The sequence below is a fragment of the Pelecanus crispus genome, chromosome Z, assembly GCF_030463565.1.
Source record: "Pelecanus crispus isolate bPelCri1 chromosome Z, bPelCri1.pri, whole genome shotgun sequence".
NCBI lineage: Eukaryota > Metazoa > Chordata > Aves > Pelecaniformes > Pelecanidae > Pelecanus > Pelecanus crispus.
This window is the reverse complement of record NC_134676.1, coordinates 1,090,940-1,111,332: the sequence shown is the minus strand read 5'-3', so window position 1 is coordinate 1,111,332 and position 20,393 is coordinate 1,090,940. Positions and strand designations below refer to the sequence as shown.

At 39.6% G+C, this 20,393-nt stretch overlaps 1 protein-coding gene across 1 annotated transcript in view; it reads left to right on the top strand.

The window, feature by feature from the left end:
* WDR7 (WD repeat domain 7) overlaps positions 1-20,393 on the top strand; it is a 143,961-nt gene that overhangs the window by 22,014 nt on the left and 101,554 nt on the right. The window contains exons 8-17 of the mRNA XM_075727208.1: positions 29-174; positions 1,250-1,352; positions 2,377-2,518; positions 3,106-3,354; positions 4,960-5,180; positions 5,898-6,093; positions 7,231-7,445; positions 14,760-15,529; positions 16,101-16,189; positions 19,963-20,052. Coding sequence (XP_075583323.1) covers positions 29-174; positions 1,250-1,352; positions 2,377-2,518; positions 3,106-3,354; positions 4,960-5,180; positions 5,898-6,093; positions 7,231-7,445; positions 14,760-15,529; positions 16,101-16,189; positions 19,963-20,052 — 2,221 coding nt within the window. The remainder of the gene's footprint in view (positions 1-28; positions 175-1,249; positions 1,353-2,376; positions 2,519-3,105; positions 3,355-4,959; positions 5,181-5,897; positions 6,094-7,230; positions 7,446-14,759; positions 15,530-16,100; positions 16,190-19,962; positions 20,053-20,393) is intronic.

Sequence of the window (20,393 nt, the reverse complement as noted above, 5' to 3'; positions counted from 1 at the left end):
GACAACAGACTTTTCTGTTTCTTTTCAGGTTTTTGATGCTGGAGATTATTCCCTCTTATGTTCAGTCCCTAGTGAAAACGATCAGACCTGGACTGGTGGCGACTTTGTGTCAGCTGATAAAGTGATTGTGTGGACAGAAGATGGACAAAGTTTCATATATAAATTACCAGCCAGGTAGTCAACAATTAAATACTCCATTTATTTATTTTTTTGAGATAAAAACATGAGCAACTTCAAAGAAATATTGAGTATCTTTGGCTTTTATTGTGTTGCAAAATCATCCGGATGTTGCAGAAACTAGTATACCATGAGCATATTTTAAAGTGTGTGTCCCCTAAATGTATCACGTTGAAGCAATGCTCAGTAATTTAGATTGCCTCAACCAAGATTACTTCACTATTTTCTGATACTACATTAATTCTTTTTCACTTCCTAATGGAGCTGTGTGATGGGAAGAGGTGCATTTTGCTGTTGAACAAGTGTCATAAATTAAAATAAAATATAATTTAAATATTTCCTTGACCCGGTCCAAATAAGGAAGAAATAAGATCTTGCTATATGGAGTAGAATGTAAACGATGATTGTATGATTGTAACGGAGTACTCTTTCAGCCCATTAAGGGAAGGCACCGACAGCTGAGTTTGTGCACGTAAATGTGAAAATATAAAATTAATTTAAAATTTGGTATCAAAGAGGTTAAATAAATGTAGAATGACAAAAGTAAAATAAAAACTTCTTTTCTGACACCTTTGTAACATGCAAACATCTCTTCGCTCTGGGTTGAGATACAGTTTTATCTTGGAGATCCGTGAATATTCTCACATAAATCAGGTGAGGACTCCTTTGTCATGCTCTTACGTGATCAGAGCATAAGGATGTGAGCAGATCTGTCTGGTGATCTGTCAGAGGAATCCTTGGGTTTGGTGTGTTTTGGTCCCCAGTCTGAGGCCAGGTGTATGGAAGTCCAAAGCAGACCTACAGCCAGGCTTCCGTCATTCTTTTTTCCTTCAGTTCCGAATGTGTGTGGGAACTGAGCTGGACTCACTTGGAGCAGTTATTAATCGACCATGCGCACCCTGTACGTTAAAATCAGGGTAATGATCTGCTATACGCTGTATTAACAATTGAAAAAATGTAATGTTTAAGGGCTTGGAGGTTGGCTTAGTATTATTTAGTTATCTAGTGATACAGTAATCACTCTCTAGTAATACAAGGAATTTTATTTCTTTCTCTTTGTTCTTGAACTCAGTTGTCTACCAGCTAGTGACTCATTTCGCAGAGACGTGGGGAAAGCAGTAGAAAATTTAATTCCGCCTTTATTGTACAGTGTGTTGGACAGAGCAGATAAACAGGTAAAATACATTTTTTGGAGTTTCTTTTATGGACTGCATTTCTCTTCTAGAGAGTTGAAACATGCATATATCATGACAGTTCTTCTCTTTCAAAGTAGACCTTTAGGATTTCTTCTTTTCTTGGAGAAAGTACACAGATGCAATTTCCGTGCTGTTTTGTTTGGTTTGGTTCTTGTTGATTTTCAAATAAACACAGAGGTTAGTGTCTGGTCAAGTGAATCTTCAGTTCCTATATACTAATGAACAATTAGAAGTCAAGTTGTGATGTGCATGATGATTAGGCAGTAACTGAGCAAGAGCTTTTAGAATCACAACTTTGAATTTGAAAGCTTAAATCCGTGCAAAGTAAAGAAACTCAAATTTTGTAGGCCAAAGTCCTCTTTAAGCTATACTTCATTTTTATATTGTACTGTGAACTGTGTCTGCTATAAACTAACATATCTACGACTGCTGTATGATATATCTAGTACTTATACCTACACTAGTAGGTGTAAGTAACTGTCTGATTTACAAATGCTGTTATTACAAGACTATCATAGGAATCTTCTTTTATCTTAACCATTTAATCTGTTGCCAAATTTGGACAGTGAAACATTTATATATTTGATTTTTTTTTTATGTTGTCAAATCAATATTAAAACCTTCTTGCTTCTTTGTGGACCATGTTCCTTACTGGGTAGTGTAACTTCAGTGCACCATTGCAGTTAGAATGTTAACAATTTTAGAACACACACACACACATATATAAAATACTCTAAATATGAATATATTTAGAACAAAACCAAGTATGTGTGAAAATTTTTTTCCTCTCCCCTAAACTTGTGACTTGTTTTGTAACCAACCACAGTTTCTTCTGATTCGTATTGCTGTACTTATTCTTTCTCTTGTAGGAAAGATAAAGCATAAAGTATCTAGTTTTTGTCCTGCTTTTAAAAGGCACAGTGGATTATGTGGGGAAAGTAAATTTTGAGGTTAGTACATGGTTTGCATGTGTTCTGAAGCTGTTAATTTCTTTTTTTACCAGCTACTAATATGTCCTCCAGTTACTCGATTCTTCTATGGACATAGGGAGTTTTCCTATAAGCTGTTAATCCAAGGAGACTCTTCAGGGAGACTGTGTATTTGGAGTGTGCCCGATACTCCTGAACAACAAGATGGTGCAAAAGGTAAACCTAATTAACAGTCCTGTTGCCAAGTCTTTTAATGGGCATCTCTGTTTTGGGGTTTTTTTTATGTATTTTGTTGCTGGGTAAAGCACTGCTGCTTTTCCTACAGATCCATGAAGTCGTTTTTTTAATTGTTAGGTTCTTGTAAGAGTTACAGTAACTAAATTTTTTTCATATATGATCAAAATCTTAATTTACTCTAAGTATTTTTCAGGTATTAACTGCTTTATTCCAAATACTAGCTATGGTTATTGCTGTCTGCCTGTCTAACTTCCTCTTGTAGCTTAAATGATATACTTCTCCAGTTCTCGCATATATCGTCTCCATGTGTAGCTGTAGCTTCACTCATGTAGTCAGTAAATTAATCTCCGTTATGTACCTTTCACTTTGTTCAGTGTTGTAACATGGTATATTTAAACTTTTGATATCTTTTCAGAAAACCATTTCTAATTTCTGTTCTTGATTTCTTTTTTTTTTTTTTTTTTTTAATTTTTTAAATCCTCCTCCCATCTCACCCCTTCCTTTTTTTTTGTTGGTTGTTTGGGTTTTGTTTTTGTCTTTTTTTTTTTTTTTTTTTTTTTAAACAGGACTGCAAACAACAACCTCAATATCCCTCCAGGAAGCTTTTGATAAACTTACTCCTCGCCCTGCTGGGATTATAGACCAACTAAGCTTAATACCAAACATCAATGAACCACTTAAAGTTACAGCCAGCGTGTATATCCCAGCCCATGGGCGCTTGGTTTGTGGGCGTGAAGACGGAAGCATCGTCATTGTGCCAGCCACGCAAACCGCTATAGTTCAGCTGCTGCAAGGAGAGCACATGCTGAGGAGAGGTATGCAAGTAAGCTTTCGACAAGCACGGTTGGATTACAGCGCGCGCCTGTCGTGAGAGATACTGAAGTAAGAAATAGTTTCACAAAGTGAGGATTAAGTCATTTTACAGGTAGAAATCATATAACTGCTTTCTTAACAATTCTGATGTTCTACTGTGTAATGAGAAACCTAAGTAATGAATTCACTGTCACCAGCTTGCATCGCTTCGGAGGGGGAGAGGGGTCCCCTTCACTGGAAAGCCTTGGATGTTTCTCCTGGGGTGTTGGGATGCAGTGGCAGAGGTAGGGTGGGCGACATCTCCTGTCTCTCCTCCAGTATTGTTCTGGGCACGGGGGTATCAGCGTGCCTGGGAAGATCTTTTTGGGAAAATAATCTAAAAGAGAATTCCTCTTTGTGCATCGGGTCATTAGTTGAGTGTTACACGTTGGCCTGCTGTTGTATGTTTTGGTTCCAGATGTTTTGACACTTTTGCAATCACAGTTGCAGAACAAATATTTGGGGTTTGATTTTTTTTTTTACAAATGCTGATAAATGAAAGAGACGTAAATATTTTTCTGTGAGTATACATACGACCTTGTCAGTTGTATACAAGGCTGTTGGTTGTACAGTTTCCTTTATATAACTGATTTACTTTATACAAAACCAATTTTTTTTTTCTTAATGTGAAGTTGGATTGTCTTGAAGTTGATACATTATTCTGCAAATAAGTGTTGGTGATTCTTGCTGTCATAAAAATACAGAAGTGCCTGTGTGTGTTCTACATAGGGTTTGCTGTGCTTGCTAGAAAGCATAATCACGCAGAGGAAGAAAGTTCAACTATGTCATGCAGGTTTTGCATAGAATACTTGATTCTGGTATTGAATTTATTGGGCCTGTTTTGTCAGATTTGCTATTTAAGACGACAGGTTTTCTATGCAGCTTTTGCAATAGTTAAAAGGTTAGAATGAGAATGATTTAACTAATGCATTTAATCGCAGTGAACAGAAGACTCGCCATTCTTGCCTGTGTTCACAAAAAATATTTTCCTTTCTAAATTCAAAGTCGATGTCATTAACCTGTTCTGCACAAGCGCCAAATGCATAACACTGCAGACTTGCATGCCGCTGTTGCAGCCAGTACAGAGTAAAATTATGCAGTCTTCCTGGTACTGGTCCTTTTGGTTATAATCTTGGATAAATTCATGCTTGATGGGGAACGGAGTTTATTTTTTTCACATCTTTGTGGCCTTTTTAATTTTTTTTTTGGCTGGTATTTTGGGAGGAGGGGAGGAGGCTGTTTTAAGACAGCTGAATTACTTTAAAGTGAGGTTGTACAGCAAGACAAAAGGAATCATTCAGTCCATGTCCAGTAGAAAAAATCAGAAATGTTTTAAAAAGAGACAAGGCTAATTCTAGAAGAACTGTCAAAAATTGCAGTATGTCTGTATGGGGGTGTTTTTGTTGGTTGGGGTTTTTTGGTTTGTTTTTTCAGTTTTGGGGTGTTTTTTCAAATCAAGAACAGTGTTTTGGATTGCTAACTTGTTCTATTGACTTATATTTTTTTCTCTCTTCCCCCTCTCCTTCCTTTTCTTTTCCCCCTTTTCACCCCCTTACCCAATTTCGCAGGTTGGCCACCTCACAGGACTCTCCGAGGCCATCGAAACAAAATTACATGCTTACTGTATCCTCATCAGGTTTCTTCTCGTTATGATCAAAGGTATTTGATCTCAGGTGGTGTGGATTTCTCAGTCATCATATGGGATATATTTTCTGGAGAGATGAAACATATCTTCTGTGTACATGGTGGAGAAATTACACAGCTTCTAGTTCCACCAGAAAACTGTAGTGTAAGTTTTACGTCATATGTCTGATAACCTGTCTCACACTTTCCATAAGTGGTACAGCTCCTCAAATCCTTCCTAAGAATGTGAATGTAATATGCAATACTAAAGATTTAGCACTGACCCAATGTATAACACTGTTCCATTAATCTTGGTTTTGTTCACATCATGTTTTAGCTACATAAAGGATTAAAAATGGATATTAAAACCTATCTAGCTAAGGAAATGCCTGGCATTTCATGATATACAGCCTTAACAGTGGGAGAGGATTTCCATGACATGCAAGCAGCCTTTCCCCTCAAGGTGGTTGCAAATGTGATAGACAAGCATTCCCCACCGCTTAGCCCACAGGTTTTAAAGGCAATTTTGTCTTTTGTAACTTGGATGAGTAGGTAGAATTTAATGAACAAAATGACATTGATTTACTTGAAAACCGTGGTTTCTCTTTTTTGCTCAACAAAACAGGTTCTAATACCTCTTTGCTCATTATGATATGCAAGAGGCTGGATTCAAGAGGATTTCTGCAAGTGAAATTCTGTTTCTAGTGACCGCACTGAGTTTAGCCATAGGCTTATGTGCCTGCCTTTTCTTTATAAAATAGGTTGTTGATCACCATGCGTGGTCCAGTGAAGAAGATACTGTTAAATGCAGACTGTCCACATGATGATTAAGATTTCTTTTCCTTTTTTTAGTTTGGTTGTTTTTTTTTTTTTCTTTCATTAGGCAAGAGTTCAGCACTGTATTTGCTCTGTTGCCAGTGATCACTCAGTAGGTCTTCTGAGTCTGCGGGAGAAAAAATGCATCATGCTGGCATCCCGTCACCTATTCCCTATTCAAGTAATAAAGTGGAGGCCTTCCGATGACTATCTGGTGGTAGGGTGTTCAGATGGGTCTGTGTACGTCTGGCAAATGGATACTGGTAAGGTTAAGTTCAAAGACATTGATTAAACAATTTTTTTAATAATATTTAGTTATAGTTCTGTGTAAGTTGCATCTGAGAGAACAGTTAAAATTTTTTTGCATATTTATATTTAGAAATTTAGCACTCCACGTACTCGCAAAATTTCTAGATTATGTAAGCCTTTGTTAAATACATATCTTAATATTTGGAATAACTCACTCAGTACTGGAGAAGTATAGCTTGCTGTGGCTATCTTCCCCCTACATGTTTTCCTAGTTATCTTGAGAGAGACTAGTTAAAATGCTGGCTGCACTTGTAGTGTCCTCTCAGTTTATTAGTGTCCGTGCTTCCTCAGCAATGTTCTTGAAAGCTTGGTGTAGAAGTGCAGCACCTTGAATCTACAATAGTTTCTTCCTCTGCGGAGTGATGGAAGTGTTTGTCTGTTTTTTTTGTATTGTTTGGTTTGTTGTTTGGAAAGTAAACTAAACTAAAGAAACTTTTAGTAAGAAACTATAAATAAGCCTTAACAGAATGGGCAACAAGGCATACAATAAAAACAGCTTTGTAGGAAATTTTGTGATATTTGAAAGGGAGAAAGTGAGGAAAAATGCATCAAAATATATACAGTACGTAATTACTTCAACTCCTTAACTCCTTTAAGAGAAAAACCACAAATCTGCAGTAACGTCAGAATATTATTTTCAGCTTATTGTGAAAACCAGATGAGAGTTGTTTTTTATTGAAGCTCTAGGAAGCAGAGAGGAAACTGAGATCCATTGTGGAAAACTTAATCCACACAGGTAGTTGGGTGGGAGAGGGAATTCAAAATGATTGAAAACAACCTTCCACTAAAAATGTTGAGCAACTGCAGTCATCGCTCTCTGGTCAGTACAGAATCACACTGTGGTTTTTTTAAACTTGTCTTGATTTTTTGTTAATGTGTTTTTTTTTCTTTGCGCACTTCAGCTTCATGGAAATTTAGGAAAATTCCATCCCTTCAGGAATATGAGTTCTAAAAATAGCTGTTAACACAACGGAAAGTTTTATGCATTGCATCCTGTGGTGTAAATTGGTTTTGCCCGTAGTTGTACTTGTGATATTTTGGATGCTCTGGATTGTTTCTGCTTAAACTCATGCTTTTCAAAATACTCGCAGGTGCGCTGGACAGGTGTGTGATGGGAATAACGGCCGTGGAAATCCTGAACGCCTGCGATGAGGCCGTCCCAGCGGCTGTGGACTCCCTGAGCCATCCCGCCGTCAACCTGAAGCAGGCCATGACGCGGCGTAGCCTGGCTGCTCTGAAGAACGTGGCGCATCAGAAGCTGCAGACCCTCGCCACTAACCTGCTTGCTTCCGAAGCGTCCGACAAGGTCGGTTCTGTCTCACTTTGGCTGGTTTGAATGCAGTACCCGAAACATTTATTTCCATAAACAATTTAATAAAACACGGGAAGTCTTCATTGTTGTAACTGAAAGGGTCTTATCCAAAGATCTCTGAAATTTTAATAGAAAGACTTAAACTAACTTTACCCAGCCTTGGGTCAGTCCTAGGAGTTCACTTCCCTGGAACAAAAGCTATCAGCCTTCTTCAGCGTCATTGTGCAGTTTCTAATACAGGTGGTGTTATCTAGAGTTACGTTTTAAAACCACATTTCATTTATGTTTTTTCTATTTTGTGCTCTGTGGCAGTGATTTTCCTTGCTGGAGTCTAATGCTTTTAAACTTCCTTTTCATTGCCTGTAGCTCTGTACTGCTTTTACTTTTTCTCTAGGTTCAGTAAGAACAGAGGCTTTGCACCAAATAAACTTATCTTCTTCTAGATAGGCAGTAATTTCAATATCAACCAACACAATCCCTTCCATTCTCTCTAGACGTTGTTCCCCAATTTATGTTACTGTTCATGATGTTACCTCCCACATCAGTGTGCCTTCTACTGGGGTTTTTTTCAGGTGGAGTTTATTTAAAATCTGGATTTAGCAGGATTTCATAGAACCTGGAATATTTGCTGGAATATTTGGAATATACGATCTGTTAATTTGTAGTATTGATAAGTAGACAAGGAACCAGCCTGTGATCCATATCCATCAGAAGCGAATCTCCCTCTTTTCGTTTTGTGCTAACTTTGAGGAATGGAAACAGCATTGATCTGTTTTTTCCTTCTCCCCCCCTATATTGGACATGCTTTATACATTCCTGCAGATCTTGCTAAAGGGGGAGCTAGAGCTTGATTTTATTTTATTTTGGTAGTTGTTGCTGTGTGACAGTTCAGAAAAAGTATTACTAAAATATATGTACAAATAGATATAAATGAGGCCAAAATAACTTAAATGCTGAAATTTAATTACGGTTCAAGAAATACTTTGAGTGTTTAATGCTAGAAGATATTAATGGCTTAGTTGATTCCTAAATATTTCAATGCTTAATGTTTAAGGTCTTTTTAAATTACGTTTTATGATTTAAGTGATGAATTCAAATGGAACTGTCTGTAGTAGCTTGTTAAAAGCATTCGTTAACTGTTCCCGAGTGCTCTATGAATAGAGGGAGAGTGTGAGCCAAAGCATGTTTACGTGTGTTCATTTAGAAATGCAACTTTACAATTTATATGGATGTTACTGAGTACAACAACAGGCTACTTACCAGTCTGAGCAGTAAGTAAATGCTTGTTTTAAGAACCCTGCTGAGCAGACCTTTCTGATAACATCCTAAGGATAAGAGTTGTTCAGGTGTTAGAGCAATAGCTGGACGGTGCTCCTGCACGTGAGTCTCTGGAGGCAGAGGATCATTTTTCTCCATCCTGGTTATTGTGGCATAAGTTGGAAGCACCCTAAATACTTTGAGATGGGGGGAATTCCCTTTTTAACAACTAGTTATGAGCTCTTTTTTGGAACTGATATCTCACAATAAGAAATAACTTGGATTGCAAATTGTATAAAGAGTCATTCTTACATTTTAGCATTAATTTTATTGTTCTGAAGAGCAAATTGAGTACAGTGTGGCATGTATCCCAAGAAAAGCTAGTACAGTGTAAAAAATTTTAAGGAACTTCAGTACGGAGGATAGAACGGTACAAGAGTTAGTTCTGAATATCCTGTTAATTTTAATGTGCCTAATTATTATTCAGTCTGATGGCTTTGGATTCACCATTTTGAAAACTAGCAGGCGGCTAACAGCATCACGCTGCAGAGATGGTAGAGAGGGAACAGAAAAGCAAATGGCGAATTTTAGATACAGGCTTAGTTGTCGATGGTAGTTTAGCTGGTGGGCCCAGTAGCCTGTCGGTGCAGGTTGTCAGAGGAGAGCTTAACGGAAGAGCTTTCTCTTGCACTTTGCAACATGCATTTCTGGTGTCGCGGTTCAGCCCCAGGCAGCAGCTCAGCACCACGCAGCCATCGCTCACTGCCCTGCCCCGACGGGATGGGGGAGAGAATCGGAGGAGTGAGAGTGAGAAACACTCCTGGGCTGAGATAAGAACAGTTTAATAATTGAAATAAAGTAAAATAGTAATGATAATAATAACAATATAATAATAATAGTAATAATAACAATATCCAAAGCAAGGGATGCCCAATGCAATTGCTCCCCACCCGCCGACCGATGCCCAGCCAGTTCCCAGCAGCGATCGCTGCTCCCCGGCCAACCCCCCCAGTTTCCATACTGCCCATGACGCCGTATGGTATGGAATGGCCCTTGGGGCAGTTGGGGTCAGCTCTCCTGGCTGTGCCCCCTCCCAGCTCCTTGTGCCCCTGGCAGAGCATGGGAAGCTGAAAAGTCCTTGACTGGCATAAGCAGTACTCAGCAACAACTAAAAACATCAGCGTGTTATCAACATTCTTCTCCTGCTAAATCCAAACCACAGCACTGTGCCTGCTGCTAGGAAGAAAATTAACTCTATCCCAGCCGAAACCAGGACAGCTGGTTTGGCCAAATATAGAGAAAAGGTGTCCTGGTCTAACCCCAGCCCGCAACTGAGCCCCAGCCAGCCGCTCACTCGCTCCCCCTGCCCCGAGGGGATGGGGGAGAGTATTGGAAGGGTAAAAGTGAGAAAACTCCTGGGTTGAGATAAGAACAGTTTAATAATTGAAATAAAATGAAGTAAGATAGTAGTAGTAGTAATAATATACAGAGCAAGCGATGCACGATGCAATTGCTCGCCACGCGCTGATGGATGCCCAGCCAGTTGAGCAGTGGTTCCCCCCAGCCAGCTCCCCCAGTTTCCATACTGCCCATGACGCCGTATGGTATGGAATGGCCCTTGGGGCAGTTTGGGGCAGCTGGCCCGGCTGGGCCCCCTCCCAGCTTCTCGCTGGCCGGGCATGAGAATCTGAAAGGTCCTTGACTAGCGTAAGCAGTACTTCACAACAACTAAACCATCGGTGTGTTATCAGCATTATTCTCATGCGAAATCCAAAACACAGCACTGTGCCAGCTACTAGGAGGAAAATGGACTCTGTCCCAGTTGAAACCAGGGCAAAAGGTAGGTCCTGACCTTGTGAGGGCTTTATGAACCTTGTCAGAGAAAGACTAGGACCCCTGACTTCTAAATTTTTATCTTTGTGTTAAAGATTAATAGAAGGAAGTGCAAAATTATGTAGAAGGAAAGTGGGAAAAATATCCTTAGAGTCGCGTATTGGAGAAGTATGTAGGGGGCTTTCCGTGCCCCGAGTGACTTGCTCCAGTGCATCCTGCTTCGAGCAGGGGGTTGGATTAGAGGATCGCCAACCTCAGCGATTCCGTGGTTGTGTCCTGCTTACGTTTGCTCTTACTGATAATTCCAGTGCTCTACTGTTCACCATAACTTTTTTCCTGTCCAAGTGGACAGGTATTAAATTTGTTTAGTCTGTCAACGCCGTTCAAAAATGTTACCCAAGTCCAAACAAAAAGAGCTTGTATTTTCACTTCTGTTTCCCTCCCGTTAGCGGACTGCTGGAGCTGTGGTAGTCTGGGCTGCCACCAGCAGAGCGCAGCAGAGCTCTGCTCCCAGCAGCTTCTGGCGTGTACTGATTTATTTTGCCACCTTCTGTTATGTTCTGCTGGGAAAAGAAATGTCACTTGTAGAGAGCGTTCCTTAGAACGCCACCATCGTGTTTCCACAAATATATATGCGCTGAGACGTGCGTGCTGCTATTCCTGCCGCGTTCAGTACGACTGTTCGCGTACGTAAGTACGAACGGCGCACTTGTACGTGCTGTGCACGTGTAGGCGTGCTGTGCGCGGGTTCCCCACGTCTCATGAAGGCATGGCTACCTCCGGAGGCACGCTGCGTAGCACAGCAAAATGTGTTCTGTACCAGAGGGCAATGATGATTAATAGCTAAAATATTTTTATTATATTGTTGCTTTGAATTTTACCACTGTGACCATTACCAGAGAGCATTTCATAAAAAGTTGCCTACATTACATTCTGAGAAAATAAGTAGATTTTTTTAATAAATAAGGAATATGTGAATAAATCAATGCATTGTAGAATATTATTGGCAGCTATTATTTATTGACATTTAATTATTTCTATTCTGGTTCCAATTATCCATTATTTGCTTCTCGTGGCAAATTTATTTAGTAAGCATAGTTTATTCATTCTCCAAGTTGGCCACAGGGAACGGAGCAGAATTTGGCTACTTGCGCTAGCGCTGGTTGTGCTGGGCCCTGGCTGTTTGTCTGGCACAGTGCGCGAGCCAGCGCTGCAGCTCCTCTGAGAAACAGAAGAACAGGGAGTGAGGAGGATGGTCTCGGTTTAATTTTGCTTTCATAAATCCTGTGACCAAAGGTGAATTTTCTTTCTGGTTGTGCCTTAACTTTGTGACGTAAGTGAAATGAATTTTAATTTGAGGAAAGAGAGAAATTAGAAATTATTTGACTCTAGTGGAATAGCAGACAGTTTTGAAGATCTTGCCAGGTCTGCATTTCGTTGTTGGAGAGTCTTTTGATATGTTTTGAATATTGCTCTGTGTGTGTGCTTTTGGTATCTGGTTGGTTGGTTGGTTTGTTACAAAATGAGTGCACTGGAATAATGTGAAATATTTATAGGTATTTGAGAATCATCCTCTGAAAGTGACCAAGAACTGGTGAGCGCAGCAAGCAAACCAATAATTGTACTTGCCTTTCTCCACTTCAACACCATACAGTAAAATACACAAGGGTATTTATTCTAAGTAAGCGAAATATTAGCAGCCTTAAATTAAGAGTCTGCAAATTAAATAAAGTATTAGTGTGGTAGAAAAATGAAGATTACAATATCAAATAAGACCCACATAGTGGATTGCTTTAAATAAATACACTTTCCACGTATTATGTTGAGACAGGATTAAAGGAGCAGTTTCTTACTCTTGTTTTTTTTTTTTTCCCCTGCGCCTCTTGCTATGCAGCAGTCAAGGGGAGAGGTTATTCTTGAGCTGCTCCAAAGTAGCACTCGGAAATGCATTGCGAAGAAGCTGTGGCTGGATCATCAGCTGCTCTTGGTGGCAGGTCAGGGCACTGAGCCTCTTTTGGACAGACTGGTTTCCAAATATAAAGCTAATGTAAAACTTCGGAGAGGTCAGTTTTTCCTCTGAAGATTTTTACTGTAAAAAGCAGTCTTACCCTCTTCAGGGACGCACCATAACTAATAGCCGCAGAAAAAGCAGAGTGCTTTATGAGAGACAAATCTATGTGAATGAGGACCTTAAGAATTAAAATAATGTGCTGACTTCAAAGCCAGGTTCATACAGTGGAACAATAATTGAACGTGATGTGGTGGATATTATATTCTTTCATGCCAACAGCATTTTGGGGGTCTTTACAGCTATAATGGAAAAGGAATGTATAAAAATTACAGTTTTCAAACACACGCTATGAAATCTGTACAAAACTTAAAGCAGCCAAGTAGCTGTAGGACTAGAAATGCTTCCCGTCTGAAACAAGTCCTTGAGAGAGAGAATAAATGGTACAGATGCATGTCCAATTTTCCAGTTATAAAATGTTAAGTAGAATATGCATTTGTTTCTGTGATTCATAGTGATAAAGACAATTGTGCGTGTTCAGAAGTAGAATGAAAAGGGTTGAAAAATGCGAGGTAATGGGTGTTGGTAGAAATAATGTAGTTTTCCAGCTCAGCAGATTTTCGGAGGTGACCGCTCCTACGGCCCAGGGTATTTAAGGCTTCACGAGATGAGCACGTTGCTTCACGTCAGTGACCAAAGCAGGCAATATCTCAGGATGTATATATTATATAGCACAGGGTAAAAACCTGTGACACGTTGGTGTGTGTATACAGAGTGTACATACCTCTGCATGATATGAAGAGTGTATGTTAGTTATTTGTATAGTCTGTATATATTTATAGTGTGCATATACATATGTATACCCATTTGTAAATATATATAGGGAGGATATACAACAAACTGCAAGCCTTGTGAATTTCTAAGTAACTGTCCTGCTGTGAAATGTGCTGTTGTGGTTTAAAAAAGACCCCAGAGAATGGAAATTTTAGAGACTACCAAACTGAAAGAGTTTCTATTAATGTTAAGGCTGTTGAGTTATAGATGAGAAAAGACATAGGAGCCTGACTGTATTGCTTGTATTGGTGATATATTAAGAACTTTGGGTTTCAGTAAAGGTTGATGGTTTCTGAACAAACCATTTAGCCTATATCAGTTGTGGAAAAATTACTATTTCTCCTGCAGCCCCTCTTAGACTTGTGTAGGGTAATGGTTTTGATGTGCTCCCTTGGACGTAGCTGTCGGCTGAGCGCAGGGTTTGACGTCTGCCGTGCCTGGTGCGAGCACCAGGAATGCTGCTCCGTCGCTCCGCCTGGTAGGAGCTGCTTCTCCTGCAGGCTCTTCTTGCTCTGACCTTGTAGTTCTGTGCATGAGACCTGAATAGTCAACCTTACGTCTTTCAGGCTGTTAATTAAATTGTAAAAGAGGAGAAATAATATTTTACTTAGATTTGAACAGGGTTTATTTCTATTAAAAGATTCTCTTTTTCACTTCTTTGGGGAAACTGAGTACTTGAGTGTAATTTCATGTTGGGTTTGTGAGAATGTTATTCTCTTCATTACTTAAACACTTACATTCATGTTCTTTTGTCTGATCTCCTTTTCTGACTTGTTTCGGCAATCCCACAGTATTTTAATTTTTTGTTTTTTGTTTTGTTTTATTTCCCCCTTGGGAGGAAGGGAAGGAAGAAGATGATGGACTTAAGTAGTGGAGTGAACAAGTGACACACTAATTGCATATCTGGACGAATTTATTAGTAGCTTATTTTCCAGTAGTATAAATCGCTGCTCTATTGCAGTATCCAAATATGAAATATTTAATGTGTTTTAAGTTTAATAAGATATTGAAATCTTATTGTTCCTTGGAGTATAACTGTTATCTTTTAGAATTAATGAGAAAGAAATGTGAACTTCTGTCTTATCTAGAGAGCTCTATTTATCTGATAAACTTCTGTAAGTGAAATTCCTGCATTTTAGGGGTGTAACACTGGATCACAAGTCTGAAATTCCTGACATCGTGAAAAATGCTGTAAAATTATTCACTGATATTTTTATAATGTTTGTCATAACATGTTTATACCCACGTGAGTTTTCAAACTTCCATCATCCACAGCTTCCTTAATTTGTGACTTAACTTTGTGAAGTGTTTAAGAAAGTAATCCAATTAAAATTTCAAATTTTTTCTTTTTTTTTTTTTTTCTTTTTCTTTTTCAGGGGAATTTACCTAAGTATTCACATAACTCCCTGATGGTTCAAGCTATAAAGACTAACTTAACAGATCCGGATATACATGTGCTCTTCTTTGATGTAGAAGCCCTGATTATTCAGCTGCTGACTGAGGAGGCCTCCAGACCCAACACTGCACTTATTTCTCCGGAGAATTTGCAGAAAGCCTCTGGCGGCTCTGACAAAGGAAGCTCCTTTTTGACTGGTAAACGAGCAGCCGTCCTCTTCCAGCAGGTCAAGGAAACAATCAAAGAGAATATAAAAGAGCATCTTCTCGATGATGAAGATGAGGATGAAGAATCGATAAGGCAGAGAAGAGAAGATGGTGACCCAGAATACCGCTCTAGCAAATCTAAGCCATTAACTTTATTAGAATATAATCTAACCATGGATACGGCAAAGCTTTTTATGTCCTGTCTTCATGCCTGGGGCCTGAATTCTGTTCTAGACGAGCTTTGTCTTGATCGTCTTGGGATGCTTAAGCCACACTGTTCAGTGTCCTTTGGCCTCCTGTCCAGAGGAGGCCACATGTCTCTGATGCTCCCTGGCTATAATCAGCCTGTAGGCAAAGCGTCCTACGATAGCGTGGAGTTAGGACGGAAAATGTCTGTCACGGAAGGACTGGGAAAGGGGACGTACGGCGTGTCACGTGCCGTCACCACTCAGCACCTCCTCTCTGTTATCTCACTGGCCAACACGCTGATGAGCATGACCAACGCAACTTTTATCGGCGACCACATGAAGAAGGGTCCGACCAGGTACGGCAAATACTCACTTGAACTTCTGGTAACTTTCTTTCAGAGTCTCTATTTTAATACAGCATTTTATTTTGTTTAACTTTACTGCGGGGCTTGATGTATTTAACAGCTATGAAAAACTTTGATACCTAGATGGAACTGAGTGTATTTCTTCTTTCTTGAACGTAGTATTTTTTTATGCTAAGATAACTATATTGCTTTGAATGGAGTTACGTAACTTACAACGTTACTAAAACATGGAGTTGTATTAATGTATACGCCGGTAGGTCTGAGGCCGTTTTTGTCCTCCTTTTTAGTGCTTATTGTTTTTAAAGAGTTTTTATGAGTAGGTCAAATTCAAAATAAATTGTACAGATGAACTTTTTATCATGAAAAGAATAAGCTTACCTAGGAATTGTAAATGAGATTTTTTTTTTTTCCTGTCAAACTGACTGTTTTTTATAGGGTTGCTTTTCAAAGTTTGTTTAGTCACAGTATCTTTAGCAAATAATATCCTATTTTTTCTTCTTCCCCACCCGCCCCCTTCCCCTATCCTCCTCCTTCTCCCCCTTCATGTATATTTTGTGTTTAGGCCACCTAGGCCAGGCACTCCTGAGATGTCAAAAGTGAAGGCACCCCCTTCGATTTCAAGTCATGCAGCCCAAGGACAAATTAAGCAAGGTAAAAATCACTTGCTTTGGAATGATTTGATACGTCATTTCAGCTCTTGACACTGAAGTTATCACCTTACTATCAAGTGATAAAAATACTGCTAGCTTCTACATGGGAGGAAAAAGTAGTGTCATATTCTACATAAAAATTTTGATGACTAAGATCTTTTTAAGAATCAATGTAAGATGCTGATACTGTCATGAAGTCAGTCCCTGACAATGAATTTTGCATCTTTTAAGTGTTCCCAAACATTCTGGTGTTGAGGTGATCGTAAGAGGTTTAAAGTCTGTAACTAGGGGCTATACAGCCTACTACAAAAACCTTTATGTATGTTATAAACTAAAGCATAAAGGTAAACACATCTAAGTAGCATGTATACATTTCCTCTCCTTTTCATGAAAGTGGAAGAAATTATTTTCTACTTCTACCACTGCTGCTATTTTCATCACTTGCAGTTATGAGAGATGGGAGTGGATGCTGCTGAAGGATCTTTAATAGTCTGTATCTTTTCATAAGTGTAATGGTTAAGTACAGGAAGTAGAACAACATGGCATGTAAAAGAAGGATGTACACGAGATTAGACATGACTTTTCTACTGGCGTAGAGTGGAGCGGGACTAGAGCTTCCCCCGGGCAGCAGGAGCACACAGAAGCATCCTGCTGGGACTGGGGAGAGGAGGAGGAGGCGGCACCTTCCTGCTCGCTTTTCAAATGAGAGCTGCTGTTTGATGGGGCAAATGAGCTGCTCCTCTTAATGCCAGCAATAAAGTAAATGTAAAGCACTGTGTTGTGGCCAATTCTGACTTCAGCTCAACACTAAGGAGCAAGTGAGGTGTTGGGAAGAGCATGGGGCAGCTTTTGGAGGCAGCGGGCGCCGGCTCGTGGGGAGCGAAGGCCACGCGTGCAGCGCAGGGCAGGGCAGCGCAGGGCAGCGCAGCGCAGCACAGCACACCTGCGGTGCCCACGAGAGGAGGGGCAGCGCTTACCCGCTGGGGTAATGGCAACAAAATCCCCATGGGACCCCTTGAAGGTTGTTTATGGCTTGAGGGGAATGTATGCTTGTAGCCTTTGTCATGCATGTTTTGCTATATGATGAAACAAAAAGGAAAGGTGTACGCATCATTGCTGCTCTTACAGCTCTTTGGGATTTTTGTGGATGTGAGCCCAGCTGCGTGCATACACTGTAGGGCAGAAGAAGAAAGGTTTCTCTTTTTTCCATAATGTGTTTGGGTTTTGGGGTTGGCTTTTTTTTTTTTTTTAGCTAATCTATAAAGCAGATATCCTTCAGGACTGATTTGAAATTTCCTTTGAAAATGGCAATTATCTTTTTTTTATTTTTAACTTTTAACTGTTAACTATTAAAACTTTGTCTTTTCAAGCTATATGAATACGGAAAAACTTGCAATTTGTAAAACGATTGCATTTTACAGAATATAAATACTTTGTTGTAGTGGTATTTACTACAGTGTACAGTCTTTAAAGATGTGCATTAAAGACATGTGCATCTTTAAATCTCTCTTTAAACCATGGAACTGCTCTTGTATTAGAGAGCTAGTAGGCACAACATACATACACCGTGTGATTTTCTTCATTTACGTGCAAAAAAGCAGGATGCTTATATCTGAGAAGGAGACTTGCCCATCAGCAACACTTGTGTGTATCTCTTCTTTTCCTAAATATAAATATTAATTAACCGTGATCTTTCATTGGAAAGGTTCAGGAATGGTACATGTCAAGCTTTTTTCATGGTCAAGGGTGCTACATAAATAGAGAAGTAGCAATCAATAACAACAAGCAGAAACAAAAAAAAAATCAGGGCTCTTGTCTCAACATGTGGAGCTTTTCTGGGTTTAGGGGTGTTTTTTGGGTTTGTTTTTTTTTTTTAACAGCCATTTACCTCTCCTTTGAAAGGTCAGGATTTCCCAGAGATGGTGTCTATATGGCAAATTCAGTGCGAGAAAAAACATTCGTCACAGAGAGGATCTGTCTGTGTTTTGGCTTTAAAGATACACTCCCATTATGGTTTTTCTTTCCCAAATGACAACTATGTAATTTTTCCTTGCAATAGCTTTGCTGATTTTAGGGATGGACATACTTTAGTTACCCGGTGGAAATGCTTACAACTTCATGAGAAACAATTGATAAAAATGAAATTCTGTGTGATGACAGAAATATAGAAAAATACTCCTGTTCCTAAATTGCCAGGCTGTTTTCTATGTCTGGTGGCGTGTCCTGCATGCTCTTGGGGGAAGATGGGTTTGTTTCTGAGTGGTACTCTTGGGTCATAAGTTCCTCAGTGTCTTACCTTTACCTCCCATTGTGCACTACTTGCACTACTTGCTACTCATAAATTTCTAGTGCTGTTGTTCTTAAAAATCAATTGGAGATACAATTAATGCATTTTATGACATGCTTGATCTCCATCACTTTGACCTGTATTTGTCCTGAGATGAGTGCAGCTCCGTGCTGCTCGGCTACCAGGCCAGCTGCTTCCATTACAGTGATTGTGGTCATTACTGGTGTTGGAAGAGAGCTGGCAGCTACAACAAAACGAGGCAAAAAAGAAATTTCCGAGTAAGACTTCAGTTTCAGTATGGGGCAGGTTTGTGTTTTTGCAAACAATCTTTTTCATAAAATAAATAGCTTTTTTATCCATCTACTGAAACTAGGTTTTGCTGTTATGAAGCGATTTACGCTAGTCGTCCTGTCCCTGTACACGTGCCATCGTGATGCGTTTGTGTGGAAAGTATGGAAAAAGTAGTTTTGATGCAGATGTCCCACAGTGACAAAAGAAGTTCACTGCATGAAAAGCAAACGGACCATTGAGAAGACAATGCTTAATCGGTTCGGGAGCTTGAACCCATTGTTGTTCAGCAACGGAATAAGAGAGGGGGATTAATTTGAAGATGCTTGTGCATGACATATGGTAATTTCTCTATAGGAAGGAAGTGTCAGATAGTGACCTCTAAATCTCCACGTTGACCCCGGGTTGTAGCATGTGTATGCCATAAGGTCTGCGCATCTTTTCATGTGGTAATATTAAGTCATGAAGCGTTAGTGGAAGCATAATGTTTAGAACTGCTTTTAAATTACACTTGCACCAAGAAATGATGCGGTTTACAAAACAAATGTCACGAGTACTGTTTTGAGTAACGTGCTTGAACTGTGCTCTTCTGTAGTTGCTTGCCTGTGGTCTTGGACTGTAAGCTTTGTGTGCTTCTGCTTTAGATTCTGAGTCCTTTCCTTGGTGTAGGCTTACAGTTATTTGAATGGAGACACATTTAAAATGAACCTATATTAAAAGTAACCGGCAGTAATAGATTCTGTGACATTTAAGAGTGACAGATGGGGCAGCCCAGGTGTAAAAGGGGTTATTTCTAGGGTTTTTAATGAGTAGTGCAAATTCCAAATCTATCTAAGTATGGGGAAAGCACAAAAAGAAGCAGCGAAACTCCTGTTTTTCAAATTCAGAGTCAGCCGTGCTGTCAAACCAGATCTGGCTATCTAAAGACACCTTTGTAATCGCTCTGTTTGCAGGTACTTTTGTCTTTTCAAAACGTGCAAGTTTCTGTTAGCGTATCTGTGTTTCTCTGCAGCTGCATGTCTTCCTCTCACTGGCATTGCACTTCTTGTAAAATGTAGAATTTTTTTCAGTTTAATATTATCACAGTTTCCTCCAGTTTTTTGTTTTTCATTCTTCAGTGATACTAATCTGTTTTTCAGAAGCCGCTATCCTCACTTTCCTGTTTTTTTCTCTTTATTTCTTCTTCTTTCCTCTGCAAGTTGCTCCTGCTGTTTCCTCTAGCACTGAAGCTGGTCACTCTGGCTCTGACACTGCTCCTACTTTACATACCTGTTTCTTAGTCAATGAAGGTATTCTTTCCTCACTTTTCTATCTATTTGTCTTTTACTTTCAACTAATGTCCCTTATCATTGTTACGACATGACTTTAATTTGATCTACGTAGGAATTTTTCTTTGCAAAAAAGAGAGGCAACGAGTTTATTTTTGTATGCTTCGCCATGAATGCTGGCAGAGGGTGAGCAGATCCCGTTTGTGTCTTGGACCGTCTGTAAGTTCAGCTCTCAACCAGTATTTCGGACCTTGTTCATGTTGGCGGTTGTCTTTTGACCAGAAAAACCTCAGGCCTCGTTAAGCGGGGAAGATACACGTGCCTTTACCATCGGCAGCGCGTGCAGGGGACAGCCGCGGGAC